The sequence below is a fragment of the Nomascus leucogenys genome, chromosome 5, assembly GCF_006542625.1.
Source record: "Nomascus leucogenys isolate Asia chromosome 5, Asia_NLE_v1, whole genome shotgun sequence".
Lineage (NCBI taxonomy): Eukaryota > Metazoa > Chordata > Mammalia > Primates > Hylobatidae > Nomascus > Nomascus leucogenys.
The window spans coordinates 45,715,771-45,732,133 of NC_044385.1; the positions used below are offsets into that span (position 1 = coordinate 45,715,771).

General features: G+C 39.4%; 1 protein-coding gene across 2 annotated transcripts in view; it reads left to right on the top strand.

Annotated features, from left to right (window-relative positions):
* PDE4B (phosphodiesterase 4B) overlaps positions 1-16,363 on the top strand; it is a 585,958-nt gene that overhangs the window by 451,692 nt on the left and 117,903 nt on the right. For both annotated transcript variants that reach the window (XM_003265198.4, XM_003265195.4), the window contains 3 exons: positions 4,767-4,961; positions 15,058-15,094; positions 15,204-15,274. In XM_003265198.4, the coding sequence (XP_003265246.1) occupies positions 4,767-4,961; positions 15,058-15,094; positions 15,204-15,274 (303 nt within the window). The remainder of the gene's footprint in view (positions 1-4,766; positions 4,962-15,057; positions 15,095-15,203; positions 15,275-16,363) is intronic.

A 16,363-nucleotide genomic window follows, 5' to 3' on the forward strand; every position in this document is an offset into this window, starting at 1 on the left:
CCAAAACTGCCAGTAGCGCCCCCTGATGGGCTTGGAGTCTGGGGCCTGCAGCCTAAGGACAGTGTGGCAGTCTGCTGCCATCTGCTGGCGCACGCGTCACCAGCTCAGGGCTGGCTTTGCAAGGATTCCCCAGGAATAGAAACCACCAGGAGAGTAACTGTGGGCCAGGGAACGTTCCTGCTCATATTGAAAAATGAAGAGATGAGAAGATGGCAGACAGAAGCTGGTATAAGAAGGCTTTTCTCCTCCTGCGAGTTTGTGTAAAGATGTCACCATCTCAAACAGCTAAGCCAGTGATATTTCTATGCAGATTTGTTTTGCTCAGGGAGAACATAGCAGTGCTTTTTAAAAAATGAATCTTATTTTATTTAGATCACTGTCTCACAAGGCCGAACAAATAAATTAATGACACATCTCTGTAGGTTCATTTAAAGGAAACAGCAGAAACACAAGGCAGTGGGGTCTGAGGTGGGTGTAGGGAAGCAGAAAGAGGGGAGGGATTGGAGAAACATTTCACAGTAAGTTATAGTATATTTTAGTTGGTTCTGTCCACATTTTTTGAAGACCTGCTATTTACAAGGCTCTGACCCAGATGCCTGGGATACAAGAACGAGTAATACTTAGCAATACTGAGTCCCTTCTGGCTTGGAGATAACAGTGTATTGGGGAGCAGTAAATAAATAGAGAATTAAAACAGAATTGCAAGTACTGTGATAAAGTACTATGGTAAAGGAATCTAGGAGAGCACAGAGGAGGAGCTTGTGTCAAAATCAAACTGGACTGCAGTGTCAGAGAGAGCACATGCTGGGAGATGGCATGAACTTGAATTTTGAAGATACTGGCTCAATGGAGACCGTAATGGGAAAGACATTCCAGTTATGGGAAGCACTTCTCATACAGCCCATCACCCACCATCACTGCCTGGAGGAGCTGAGAACACTAGATACAAAGCAAGAGAAGGCTGTTAAAACATTAAGTCGCAGATGAGCAATTGATTCAGTCCAGGGATATTGGCAGAGGCAGGGAGAAGCAGGCAGATCCAAGTGAGCAGGCAGCATAAAGAATCCTGAGATCAGAGAGCAGGGCTTGGCAGGGTCTTTGGACACAGGGAAAAGGCCACTTTCAATGCCGTGTAGATATGGGCAACCCCTTCCAGGCAGGTATAAGTCACAATCAAATATTCAGAAACTTGTGAGTAACTTCCTGTCTTAATCTATCTGACACTTCTCTGTGACTTCATTTAAATGTCGAAGTAGCTACAAGCTCAAAGGTAGCTACAAGCAACATTATTCAGAATTGCAAATATGAGGAGTAAAAGTAGAGAAAATGCTTGAGAAAACTGTGATACAGCAACTGAATGAAGCAGCTCATGGAAAATGCTAATTCTGAAAACTGTAGCACATAACAAATATTTGTGAAAAAAATCAAGATCCAAACCTGAAGGAAAAAAAAAATATTCAGAAGAGAAAAAAATAAACTGCCAGTAATGATGTTGTTCTTTTCTCTATTGTCTACGTTTTATATAATATTCTTATATTTCTTTTATAATGATTTTTTAAAAATATAAAGTAGCCTAAAGGTGAAATGTGTGTCCTGATGAAGGCAGAGGCAAAAATTACCCTAAACAAATAATGGCCCTATTTATGTGTTTGTTTCTGCTACTGTAGATTCCATTTTCTTCCTAAATGTATTTCAGTTTGTGTGGTATATTCATTTTGCTCATTAAGCCTGTCCTCAGCCTTCCCTTTGCCCACACCCCTCCTCACTCCCTGGATCTGTGGGACGTATTGTGATGTCTGCCCGCTAATTTTGCTGTGACTGGGGCTGGTGTCTGGTTGGTGATTCATGTTTGTTCCAGAGTTGTACATCTGTGTTGGTTGCTTTGAAGCAGTGCCCCAGGGAATATGAAAGGCCATTTGTCTCCCTAAGACTGCTTCTTTGCATCAGAGACTTCTTCCCTGGCTTCGTTTAAATTCCAGCAAGCTCTCCTATGAGTTTAAGTAGGGTAAGCGGGAAAGAAAACAAAAGCAAAGAGGGGCATCATGGAGAGAGCATTGGAGTCAGGGTCTAACCCCAGTTTACCTGGCAGAAGTGAACTTCTTGGATTCTAATACTAGGGACAGAATGCCTGAGACGCTCATTTTAAGGGTAATGCTTTGTGGACTTACCCTCTGCCCACTAGGAATGCCTTTAACAAAAAAGAAGGCAGAATGAGCCTTGGTGGAAACCCTCAATGGAAAGAGTTCTAAGAGCTTGGTAGGCATACCCACTTGGCACCTCCTCTAAGATTTTAGCACAGATACACAGAGCAGTGTTATTCATGATATTTAATGACTGGCACTGCATCAGCACTGATGAATTAATGGACACAGGTACAGTGCTTCCAGACCCCAATCCTTTAGCTACTGGATCACTAAGAAGTCCAGCTGATCCTGGAGGGCCTGGGGCAGTGGATGGATGCTAACAGTTTTAAAAGTACGTTAGTGTTTTACTATCCAGAAAGGTTGCACAGATACATACCAGATGAATAACAACATAAATACATGAAATTTCTAAACTCATGCCCACCATTAGGTTTTGTGTAATCCCCTCTTCACTTTTTAAGGACCTACCTACTTTGCCCTTAAAAAGAGTTCAGAGCCCATGACCTACTGTTTCTAGGGGTTTGGGTGGCACACAAAAAAGCCCTTACCCACAAAGGGGCTTTTTATTTTGCTCAACTATGACAGATCTCACCCAAGGGAAGTTTGCAAGTCGCTTTATTATATTTTTGCTTGCTGCAATGTATGTGGCTAACAACACAGCTCTGCCTCCAGGCAGGCTGGCAAACAGGCTGGTAGTATGAGTGATTGCCCACCTGCCTGTCTGCCTGCAGTCTTTGAAAGGCAGCCCCATCCCAGACCATTAGCCTACTGAGAAAATTCATCTGCAGTACCTTGAAAGACCAAACACATTGGATTGTTATAGCTTTTCTTTGGCCTTTTACCCAGACATTATCATTTTCTTCTTCTTATCAGACATCTGGAGTTTGTGAGTTGTCTAAAAGCAGCTTCTCCGAATGGTCTCCGGGGAAGCCTTATAACCCTGCCTTCTGTCATTTCTTCTCCTCATGTTTCAAGGAAACCTACAGCTTCAGGGTAATTTGCTGCCTCCCCGTTTTCATTCAAGAGAGCAGCCAAGGTTGCTTATAGTCTAACTGACTCTTTATGTACCAAATTACCTTTGGTTGAATTCAGAGACTAAAGAGGAATTTCACTCAGTTATCCATTGGGCCATTCTGGAGTTCTGTCATTAGGAAAGTCTGAGGTTATAAAGAAATTAGTTGCAAGACATGAGTCTTCCAATTCTGCTCTACAAGTTACTAGCCTATGACTCTGAGCAAGGTATTTACATCTTGCTAAGCCTCATTTACCTCAAATGTAGAGTAGGATCATCTTATATACTTCACAGGGTTGTTAGGAGTAAATGGAATAACGTTATTGGGAAGCACTTTGTAAAGTGAAGAAATATAAGCAAAATCCACCCAAAGCGAGCTGGTTGTAAGAACTAGTGAAAGGAAAGAACCAAGAATGTAGACATAAATCATGGCAGCTGAATTAGTATACAGGAAATTCACTGTTGTGATCTAATTTGAAAAACGGAGCATCCTCAGCCCCATATCTTTTGTTCAACGTCTCTCTGCAAAGCTTTAGCTGGGGAGCAGTGAGAGTTCTGGAGAAATACTAGGGAAGAGGATTACTGTCAATTTGAGGCTAAGAGAGATTGTGTGTGCAGGAAAAAATGCATATGTGATGATAAAGGAGAATGTGAAAAGGGCACAGTGCCCAGGGAAATACCAGGAGTGTGGATACAGAAAACAAGAGACAAAATCTCTACTGCTCCCATCTGTGTGTTCATTGATCAGAGCATGTTCAAATAATTCTGGGCTTGAGGGCACCTTTCTAGAGTGACGAAGACTGATAGGAAACGTCATGGCACTCCTCTGTGGGAGCCAGTGAATGCATCCTCCCCCAGAGACAAAGCTCTGCAGCCTTGGAGAGTAATTTGGTGTTAGCAGATTAATTAAGTCATTTTCTGTGGTTAAATTTGCAGATGAATATTAAATCTCAGGCTGGGCCTCCCATCTAATCATCCAGTGGAGGCTGTCAGGATAACACTTTGTTCCTGAAACATTTAGAAATACATGTATTGTATATTTAATGAGACTGTGATATTTATTCATGACAGGAACAAGTCTTCCAGACAGGAAGACTTTACTCATGTGATAGTTCAGGGTCTGACACCTAGAGTTGTGCTGAATGCCCCCTCTAGAGTTGTGCTGAATGCCCCCTCTAGAGTTGTGCTGAATGCCCCTCTAGAGTTGTGCTGAATGCCCCTCTAGAGTTGTGCTGAATGCCCCCTCTAGAGTTGCTTATTATTACCAAGTTGTTGTATGCCTGGCACCAATGCTGAATTTGTCAAAGTTACTCATGTCACTGAAAGGCCATGGAGTTTGCTCCTGGGTTCAAATTCTGGCTCCATTATTTGCTAATGGTGGGCATGGGTAAATAACTGAACTTAAGTGCGACTCAGTTTCCTATACATAACATAAAAATAATAATAACTGCAACTCTAAGCTGTGTTGAGGATGAAAACTTTCCATAGTACATACAGTTTTATGTAAAATGCTTAGAGTATGGTACCTGCCACACATTGGTTCTCAGTGTATACTATGCGTCCTCCTCCGTGGTTATCATGTGACCAGAGTTTCCCACTTTCTCTTTAAGCTTTGATGTGGAAAATGGCCCTTCCCCAGGTCGGAGTCCACTGGATCCCCAGGCCAGCTCTTCCTCTGGGCTGGTACTTCACGCCACCTTTCCTGGGCACAGCCAGCGCAGAGAGTCATTTCTCTACAGATCAGACAGCGACTATGACTTGTCCCCAAAGGCAATGTCGAGAAACTCTTCTCTTCCAAGTGAGCAGTAAGTACAAGCTCTGTCTGGCTTCCAGTTTCACACCACTTATCTCGTCTCTACCCAGGTCACAGTGGCAGCAACAACAGTTTCCCATTAATCTATGGTAAGGATGAAGGAAGAAAATGAATATGAACAGGGGTGACATGATGACCATTTTTAGGACATTAGTGCTCTATAGCATGCGGAATATGTAGCTGGGGTCTCCAAGGGTGTTGGAAAACCTAGACACAGTGTTTACTTTACATCTTTTACCGATACCTTAAAAAAATTATTTTGCTTCATTTCCTGAGCTGCTGAGTCATTTACAGCATGAGAACCTTAACACTTTTTATACATCACACTTGAAATTTCAGCTGCATGTGCAGCTTTCATGAGGCTCCAGCAAAGAGGAAAAATGGTGATTGGTTATATGCATGCTGTCTCAGTGGCCTTTGCTTGGTGACTTTAATAAGATGTCATTCAGCCACATGCCTGTGTCCCTTCTCTGAAACCTTAACACAATGCCCACTTGTTGCCTGGCTCCTTGGTGAGACACAACACACTCCACCGCCCTATAAAGCACTGCTGATATTTTTGTTTTGCCGCTATTAATTGTAAATCTCTAAATTTTATTTAAAGAACAAGGTCTAGGTTGTGTCACCCTTTTATTAAATTTCCAAAACCAAATAAAATTGGATTCTGGAATTCATGCCTTAAAAGGTTTCTGGGCACAGATACAATTGTTTTTATATTATACGTCATAAAAGTATCAGTAGCTCCCTTAAGTCTCCAGTTTGGAAAATTCCACTCTATTCTCTTCTGCTATTGGAAGGGAAGTCAAAAATTTCACCCTCTGGTGAAAGGGGGAATTTTGAAGTTACCAGCCAAAAAATATTCCTCGAGGCATTTCTGCCAGCACATTTTAATAGAAGCACCCCTGCCCTAAAATATCTCAATCATTGTGTGGGCCCAAATTCATTTTTCAGTCATTTGGCAAAATTTACTGATTCTCTCCTTTGTGCCACACATTGTGTCAATCTCTGGTGATAAAAGACAAACAAAACAGTGTAAAAATCACAGATGAGTTAAAAGCATATCTCATTCTCAAAAAGTGTGCATGCTCTCAGAGAGGTTACAGCTAAATGAGAAAGATAAGAGGAACACACACATACACACATAACAGAGTGAAAGGAAATAACGTTTAATGAGCACTTCCCATGGAGTCGAGCTCATGTTCTTATGTTATCTCTGTTAATCTGTCAGGTAGGTGCCTTTATTATCCCCACTCCATAGATGATAAAACTGGGACTCTGAGAGATTGAGAAACTTGCCCCTATCCCATGACTGTGTATCATGCTTTGTCCCATGATGTGTCTAAGGCTGACCATATTAAAAACTTTTGGAATCTTTCCATCCATGTTCTTCAGATTGCAAAGTGGCATCTCTACCACTAGGTAGAATACAAATGACTGCAGAGTAGAGGTGTCCGAGGCTGCAGGAGAGGTAGATAGCCAGCCACTTTGCTGTAGATCTTGTAGAACCCAAGGCATTTCTGGCAAAAGTTTGAATGGGGGTCTTTGAATGCAAAGATATTGGGAATTCTTTCCTTCACCAAGATAAACACCTTTCTAGGCTTCATCATGGGAGAGCGTAGGTCATGTGGTGAGCTCAAAGTAATTAGAGCCTAATTCACATAGTATTTTACAGGTGAAAAATTGGCTTTGAAATCTTGTCATTCCCCAAAAACTAATTCCCTGGCTAAGAGTTCTCCAGACTCAAGCCAAACGGCAGGAAGAATCTCAAGGTCATTCAGAGTCGCCCCAGAAAACTCTACCGCACTTCCAGATTAAATCTTGTGTTTCATTATTTGGAATTAAAAGGTTTTAGAAATGTTAAACTTGAAGAAACCTTAAAGATCACAATCCAACTTAATCTACGGCAGTCGAAACAGAGGTGTAGTTCTAAATGACACTGCATCCAGCATCCCTGTTACTGGTAGTTTACTGTCCTTTCAATTTTACTGGCCAGTAAAATTCCCCACCGCCCGCCCCACCCCCTGCCCCAAGTAACTTTAGAACCTAAATTTTCCAACTTTAAATTTAGGCAAGTAAAAATTATATACGTAAATTATCTAATATCATTTTCACTTTTTAAAGATAAGGACTTAGATAAAAAGTAGGATGGGCACAATTTCATAATAAAAAGCAGCCTTTCCCAAGAAAACGAGGTTGGCAACATAATACCACCCTATCAAAAATACTGATAACAGGATATATTAAAATCTTTGTGTGAATGAAAATAGCACAAGATTTTGTTTTTCAAATATTTCAGTATCACAGAAAAAACTTTTATATATTTGTCAGTTTTGGAATTATATTTCACAACACACTGTGAAGTAGAGTTTGAATAATATCAAGCTTCTTCTAGTAATTTAGTTTTAAGTTGGCAAATCCAGTTTCACACAAATATCTGAATCTGAACTAAAGTAATGCTCTTAAAGCTATTTCACATGATTATTAACTCTTTAAGATGAATTGAAACAGAGGAACAGCAGCTCCCCACACTTCCTGCTCCTTTTCTTGCCTTCTACCCATAGATCCAGGAAGCAAGAAGGGTGCTAATAGACCAAGAGTCTAGATGTGAAGGCCATTGGGTGGGGGCTGCCAGATGTTCCCTGCTCACAGACCTCATACCCAGCACAGAGCTGTCATGAATTTTTTATGAATGGTGGAAAACTTTGCATAATTCTACTGCATTAAATCCTAGTAATAAAGGAAACACTAGCTTTTAAAAATTTCTCATCTGAATTTTTTCAGAAGAGTAATAGAAAATGATAGGGGAGAGTGAGTGAAAAGATATTAAGAGTAAAAATGTGAACAATAAAAATTAAAAGTGGCTTTAACTTTGAGCAACAAAGGAGAGATCAGAATAAGGCTTTATAGTAAAGTAAAGCAAGATCACCACTGGGTCCCAAAAGGCAATTTCGGATGCTTTCCTAGATGTGGCAATAGTTTGCTGGTTTCTGTTCAGTTCCTGTGTTGTAGTCATCCCAAACGTAATGCCTTCGTATACTGAGGTACAGATTGCCTCATGGGAACATAAAGTACTGGAAACTAGTAAGGCCAGTTTTACTGCTGAAAACTGTGGCAGGAACCACCATGGACAGAATGGAGTTTTGATTATCCACCTGCAAAGCCACAGGAAAGGACACTCCATGTTTTTTTCCTTTGGTCATCCCATTTTGCAAAGCCTTACACAGACAAGAAGCTTTTGAAAGCCACCATTTACGTGTGGACTAAGTAGTCTCTAGAGAAAGCCTACTCATTTTCAAGGGAAATGAGACCTAAGAACCAAGAGGAAAAGCAGAAATAATAACCCACTTAAATTTAAAACCTGTTTATTGATGGACTAGCAAAAAGTGCAGTGTGGTTTCTAAGACCTGAGTTAGACTTACAGCCATCACACTTACTAGCACCGTGGCTTTTAAGACATTGAATCTCTTTTATTGTCTCTAAATTATCTGTAAATGAAAGCACACATTTATTGAGTATTTTCTGTATGCTATCTGTTAAAATGCTTTACGTATGTTAATTCATTTAATCTCCATATCCCCAATGCGGTAGGTACTATAACTTTCTTGTTTTAATGATGAGGATATTAGGGCACAGAGAAGTTAAGTGACTTCCCCAATAAATGGGAACAAGACGAACCCAAGGAGTCTAGGTGGTAAACTATGTGGATATCCAGTATGTAAACAGACTCTAAATGAGGCTGAAAAATAAAAAATAATGCTATTGATTTCTGTTCTGCCTACCTTTCCAGCTGTTAGGAGGATCATATTCATTCTCTCTTTTATTAAATACGTAAATTTAGGAACTTTGTGAACAAATAAGACAGTTTCTGTGTCTTCAAGGGTACGGAAACATTAGTAAGTCAATAGGCAGTTTTAGTAGTTTCAGATAAGGGCAGGCATTGAGAGCTATGTACTGGTTTGAAAGGTCTGGCCAGGCAGGAAAGCAGCCTACTCTGAGGAGGTTACAGCTCAGCTAGAGGAGTCAGGCAGGCATAGGACGTGCAGGAGAGGCCAGGTGCTAACTAATCCTCCAGTTAGTGTGGGAGCGTTTTGGAGAACCACAGCTCAGTGTGGTTGATCCAGAGGATATGAGAGGATGAGGAAGTGGTGAAAAACGAGATTGGGAAAGTGAGCAGGAACCTCATCACGAAGGGCCTATGTTAAGGAATTGGCCTTTATGCTGCAAGTGGAGAGTTACTAAGCAGATAAATATACAATGCAACATTTTTAAAAATAGCTCTGATTGCAGTTTAGAAAATGGTTTAAAGGGTAGGGAAGCTTAAAGGCTAGTACTCAAACCTACAGAGCCAAACGGGAGGCTGCCATGGTATTCATGCAAAAGAGGATGGGGATTTATATTACAGATGATCTAATGAGCAGTTAGTACATATTTGCAAGTCAGGATCAGCAGGAGTTAGTGTTTGATTGAAGGATAAGGAAGAGGGAGGTTTCAGGCTTGGTCAAGAAGATAGGTGGTTGCACCATTTCCTGGGATCAGGAGCATTCTCTTACTACATGAAATAATGTACATGAAAGTGCTTTGTAAACTGTAAATATAACATAAATAAGAGTCCTCTTGATTGCAATGGACAGACATGAATTAAGATTAAAGAAGCTCTCATCAGCTGGAAATACAGACATGCAACCCTTTAATTATGGATGCCCTTCAACTTACAATGTCCCAAAAAGCCCATCCTAAGTTGTAAATATTGTAAGTTGAAAATGCATTTAACACACCTAACCTACCAAACAGTACAGCTTAACCTAAGCTACATTAAATGTGCTCAGAACACCTACATTAGCATACAATTGGGCAAATCATCCAAAGCAAAGCCTATTTTATAATAAAGTGTTGGATATCTCATGTAATTGATTGAATACTGTACTGAAAGTGAAATACAGAAAGATTGTATGGGTACTCAAAGTACAGTTTCTACTGAATGCATATGGCTTTTGCGCCATTGTGAAGTCAAAAATTGTAAATTGGGCAGGGCGTGGTGGCCTGTAATCCCAGCACTTTGGGAAGCTAAGGGGTGGATCGCTTGAGTTTGAGACCAGCCTGGACAACATGGCTAAGCCCTGTCTCTACAAAAAATACAAAAAATTAGCTGGGAGTAGTGGTGCGTGCTTGTGGTCCCAGCTCCTCAGGAGGCTGAGATAGGAGGATCACTTGAGCCAGAGAGGCAGAGGTTGCAATGAGTTAAGTAAGATTGTGCCACTGTACTCCAGTCTAGGTAATAGAGTGAGACTCTGTCTCCAAAAAAAAAAAAAAAAAAAAAAAAAAAGGTAAGTAAAATAATCGTTAAGTTGAGGACCATCCATATAAAAATAAAGATACCTACTGGTATTGACAATAACTATAACTCAATAACTAAGCTGCTTTTATGTGCTAAGCACTGTTATTAAGAGTTGTACATATGTAATAATTAATTTAACTCTCACAGAACCCTGTTTTACACGTAAAACTGTTGAGACATGGAGAGGTTGCCTAATGTCTCATAGCTAGTAATAATGCAGCTGAGAAACAAACCAATGCTTTTTGGCTCCAAAATCTGTGCTGTTAACCACTATAGTATATATCTCTCTATATGACAGATGAAAATCAAGGAAATTACAAGTTAATTTCTGTGTGTAGTGAGAAAACAGAGAAAAGTGGAATGAATAAAATTCAGAGTGTGGCAGTGAAAGGCAGTATTTCTGCTTTCTAGAAAATCATTTTATTGTTTAGAGTAGACCTACATACACTCAATTCTATGACTCAGTCCTAAGACTGGAGTGCTCATTTCCAGTTATTCTACAAATTTGTAATGTGCTGGCTTTGTCACTAGATGTTGCTCTTGCGATGGTTCTGAATATCTGGACTCGTTCCTGAGAGGCATTGCCTTCTCCAGGGGTTTGAGAAAGTAGGAAGTGTATCAGTTTTCATAATCAATCAAATGTTTTGTTATTTCTATGCCATTTGATTCTTAACTAGTGATTTATCAAATTATGATTTTTAAAAATTTGTAATAGTTCCATAAATAATCTGGTTGCACTCAAAGAGAAGCTTTTTTGTTTTGTTTTGTTTCTTTTCTGTTACTTTCTATAAATTATCTGATAGATTCTCTAACAGCAGTTTTCTAACATACAGCATTAGCTTTGGCAGCTCAAATTATTTAAGAGAACCAATGCCGGGGATCTGTAAAATCTATTTTTTGCTTCTGAATATTCTGTTCTCCTAAACTTCAAAAGTTCCATAATGATAAAGTCATGTTGACATTGTGCCCTATTAACGTTTCTTTATCTCCCTTTAATCTTTGAATTGTACAGTTTTAATAACTCCTCCAACTCATTCAACAATACATCAGCTCAAGGTACCACCTATGCATGAGATTTACTTATATTATTTAGCTTTTATTAGATACTAGACTCTGGAAATCCCAGAGTCATAGAAGATGTGCTAAAATCTAAATCCGTTATCTTGTCCCAAATTCATCCTGATGTCTTATGAACAATGTGAACTTCACATCAGAAATCAGAACACTTCACTTGACTAGCCTAAAAAAAAAGAAAGAAGAAAAGCAAGAAAGCAAGAAAGAAGGAAAGAAAAGAATCAGAACAAACTACAAGATCTTCACCCATCTCAAAGTTCATCTTGGGAAAAATGGCTGGAAAGGGTCAGTTTCTGATACAGTTCACCGCACTCCATTTATCACAACTGCTCCTCTCTTGATTATTCTGTCTTTCTTTTCTGTATCTCTCCAAGAACCCTGAGGCTCTTCCTTTGGCTCCCTATTTATATGTACCCCCACCTCAGGGGGCCACTTCCTGCCATGGCCTTAACTATCCCTACTTTTGTAGGAAACCCCTAAATCTATAGCTCGAATTCCCATATCTCAGTCTTCCTGCTCGATGTCTCCACCCGGATATAAATCAGTACCTTAAAGTTCAACATGTACCTTAAAAACTCAGTGACTACCTTAAACTCCCCCAACAGGAGGGAAAACTCCTCATTTCCTTATTTCTACTCATGGCTTCACTGTTTTCTCAGATTTCCATTTTTTAAATTGAAAATTATATTTCTTTATGACCCCTTATCCAATTAAATGTCGAGTTCTGCAAAACCTCTGGGCTCTCTTCAATTTGTCTCATTCTGTCCCTTTCTTGGCATTACCTATTACTTCTCATCAGAATGGGTGCAATTTCTAACTATTCTTTCCAGGTCTGTCCCCTCTCCAATCTGTCCCTCCACACCCAAGACATTTTACTTTCTAAATCACTTTTCTGTTGGCCCAGCTCACTTTCCATCTCACTAAAAACCTTCACTGGCTCCTTTCTCTCTCCTCTCTCTTTCTCTTTTCTTTTCTTTTCCTTTCTTTCTTCCGTTCTTTCTTTCTTTCTTTCCTTTCTTTCTTTCTTTCTTTCTCTTTCTTTCTTTCTTTCTTCTTTTTCTTTCTTTCTTCTTTCTTTCTTTTTTCTTTCTCTTTTCTTTTTTTTCTCTTTCTTTCTTTCTCTTTCTTTCCTTTTGAGACAAAGTGTCACTCTTATTGCCCAGGCTGGAGTGCAATGATGTGATCTCAGCTCACTGCAACTTCTGCCTCCTGGGTTCAAGGGATTCTCCTGCCTCAGCCTCCCAAGTAGCTGGGATTACAGACATGTACCACCACACCCAGCTAATTTTGTATTTTTTTTTAGTAGAGACAGGGTTCCTCCATGTTGGTCAGACTGGTCTCGAATTCCCAACCTCAGGTGATCCGCCTGCCTCAGCCTCCCAAAGTGCTGGGATTACAGGCATGAGCCGCCACGCCCAGCCTGGGTCTTTTCTTTCTACGGAGTTAAGTACTGACTCTATAATCTTTGTCTGGACTGTCCATAATATGAGTGTGGGAGGCCTTCTATCCTTATTCTCTACAAATGTCTATAGCTAATGTGCTTTGCTCCACCCAAATAGCCATCAAACATCTTAATAAGCGTGTTCAGTATTTTCCCATTTCAATGCCTTTGTTCCTGCCATTTCTCTTCATTGGCAGCATCTACCATCCCTGACTTTTTAAATCCTTCAAAATTCATCTGAAACACTGCTCACACAATCAAGACTTTCCTACTTTCTCTGACTTGTAATTATCATGTTTCCTTTGGACTTCATGAAGTATACCCATTGTTTGTAATTCTCATTCTATATTAAAATGTCTATTACAGTTTTTAAAATATTTTTTGTTTCTCCTAATTTGTTTCAATTTTGGAGATCATGAATATTTTGTATGATTTGATATGTCAACTATGCAGCAAGTCATAAAATAGGAAGCATAGGCTGGGTGTAGTGGTTTACACCTGTAACTCCAGCACTTGGGAGGCCAAAGTGGGCCGATTGCCTGAGCCCAGGGCTTGAGAGCAGCCTGGGCAATATGGCAAAACTCTGTCTCTGCAGAAAAATACAAAAATAAATAAATAAAGCATCTGGATGTGGTGGTGTGTGCCTGTAGTCCCAGCTACTCCAGAGTCTGAGGTGGGATGATTGCTTGAGCCTGGAGGCAGAAGTTGCAGTGAGCTGAGATCACGCCACTACACTCCAGCCTGGGTGACAAAGCTAGACCCTGTCTCAAAACAAAACAAAATAATGACAACAACAGCAAAAATGAAGCATAGTGTTTAAAAGCACAGATTTTTGAAACCAAACAGTCTAAATTCTTAACATCTGGAATCAGTCTCAGTTCTTCTACTTACTAGGTATGTGCTAGTTAACTGCTCTGTGGATTGATGTCATTTATATAATAGCAATATTAAGAGTACCTGCTGCACAGCCCTGTTACAATAATTAAATGCGATAATACATGTAGACTGCTTACCACAAGGCCTGGCAGACAATAGTAGTCACACAAAGAATGCTTATTCCTTGTCAGTATTCTTTTTATTGTCACTGTACAAAGTGGATACAGAAGAAACTTGCCAGCTTAAATTGCAGTTTGGAGGTTTCTAGCTGAAGAAAAAGGTGGAAAGAAAAGTATCATATTAAATAAGATGTCAAGTTAAAAGCCTATGACAGAAGAGGGGCCCAGATGGATGTATGTGTTGTTCAACTCCGGAGCCCCAGGCCTCGTGTGGTGCCTGGTACAGGGCACATGATTAATAATTATTGGTTGCACTAATGTAGTTAACAAAGAAGGTGCCATATTTGTTTGACAAATATGAGGACAGGGAAGGTAGACCAGACACTGAGGGAAGTTCACTGTTACTAACTTCTGTGCTGCTATGATGATTCACACTGTAATAGCAAAGTGGCCTGATTTTGTGACTATAGCTCAAACCATGTCTTCTAGTACCTTCAGTAGAGAGTTTGCTGAATGTGGGTTTAAGTAGATTTCTCAAAGCATGTGCCAGATAGACAGTGTGTACTTCTGAAAACACATTTTTGACTCTTCCTAAATAACAGATTTACATAACACTAGGTACAGCTTAATCAGTTCTTTGGGACAAAATGGAGTGACAATGGTATGATTATGGCGGGTTCAGCCATACACTCCTATTAAAAGCTTTTCCTTAGGTACTTTAAGAAAAAAGTTATATTAAAAACAAAAAGTAATGGGATTCCCAGACAGAAATCTGTGTTTAAATGGCATTAAAGCTGTGGTTCGAATCAACAAAAGCCAGGAAATCCAAAGTTAACCTTTATCCAGACTGTTATACCATTTTTTCCAACTGTGTGTGTCCCTGTGAGCAGCCCTCCCTTTGAATTTCCTGGCTCTGGCAACCAAAATCCACAAGTCGCTTTGAATTACAGTACTCTGGATCTGTTAGTTAATGGGAATATATCCTGAGGATATATGCTTACTTGCAAATGCTTTTATGTGTAGTCACTGTAAATTCAGGAGTCATGAATCTGGTACTAATTTTTTCCTTTCAAGCTCTTGGAATACCCCTTCATGCCAAATTGTGAGTCCTGCCTTATATCCAGGTAGAAGAACTTGTATAATATTTGTGTTGTTAACACTGATAAAATTTAATATTATAGCTTAGATGTCACAGTTATAATTCAAGTACATTTCTAAAGGTTCTTTTTTTTCTTTTCACCAGACATGGCGATGACTTGATTGTAACTCCTTTTGCCCAGGTATGTATTATGCTGGCCCTGGCTTGCTTTCACTGTCGCTGGTTTCTAAGTCTGAACCTGGCCATTTGTCTTCTTTTGTCCTTAACCATTTAAAACATTTTTCTTGTAGGTCCTTGCCAGCTTGCGAAGTGTGAGAAACAACTTCACTATACTGACAAACCTTCATGGTACATCTAACAAGTAAGCATTGACTTTTTTGTGGAGTTTGAATCCCTAACGTAAAGGCAAAAAATATTGAGCAGCATTTAAAAAAATACAACTATTACATGGAAAATTGTCCTCTAAGCTAAGTTAATATACACAATAAAATTTGAAAATAGGATGGAGCACCATAGTATTTTAGAACTCATACAACACTAAAAGTAACCTAGTCTGGATCTTATTAGTCTTTGTGCTCATAAGACTTAGTACCAAGTAGGAATTCACAAATGAAATAACAAAAGGAGGATTTTATTTTTCGTTGACTTTTACATTTACCACTTTGACCAGTAACGGCCATAAATTCTATTAAAAGTCTTTTTGAATAAGTTGTTAATGAATTCAGATATTCAAACTTAAAATTAAATGTAGCAAAAAATTCAACTTCAATTTGCCTAATTTTTTATTGTCTATAAACAAGTTCATGCAGTTTAATGAATAAGCGTGGGATTATCTTCTCCTCCACCTTCAATTAATTATATGATCTTGGCACTTAAATTAATGTTTCTGATCCTTGATCTCCGTATCTATAAAATGAAGGATTTGAACTTTATATTCCTTGCAGTAACACTTTCTCCAAAATCATTTCAAATCTATGAGCCTAAGCTAAGTTCTATTCAGTTCACTCTTTTGCATGTTTTAAAAAAGTATCACAGAGGTCAGAGAGTCATAGAACCCATGATCCCGGAATGAGAGGGCTGGAGGAGGCCTTTGAGACCATTGATTCTCTTGTTTATGAGAAACCTAAGCTCTCAAGAATCCAGTGACTTGCTAACAACCCCCACCCCCCCAATAAGTTAGAGACACATCAGGGCCAAAACCTACATCTAATTTTTCAGCCAGTGTTCACTACAGAGTATCCTATATCTCCAGTCTTTGTGAAATTATTTTTCAGTCCTTTACTTTGCTTTCATACACATTTTCATAGAATAGATTTGTTAAAAGTGGGAGTAAACCCTGCTTTGAATGTTTGCTTTTTCTTTCACTGTTTTATGACTAGGCTTTCTTGTGAGATGACTCTGTATGCTCTGATCAAACTTCCATGTGAGTGATCTTTCTCACATGTTGTAT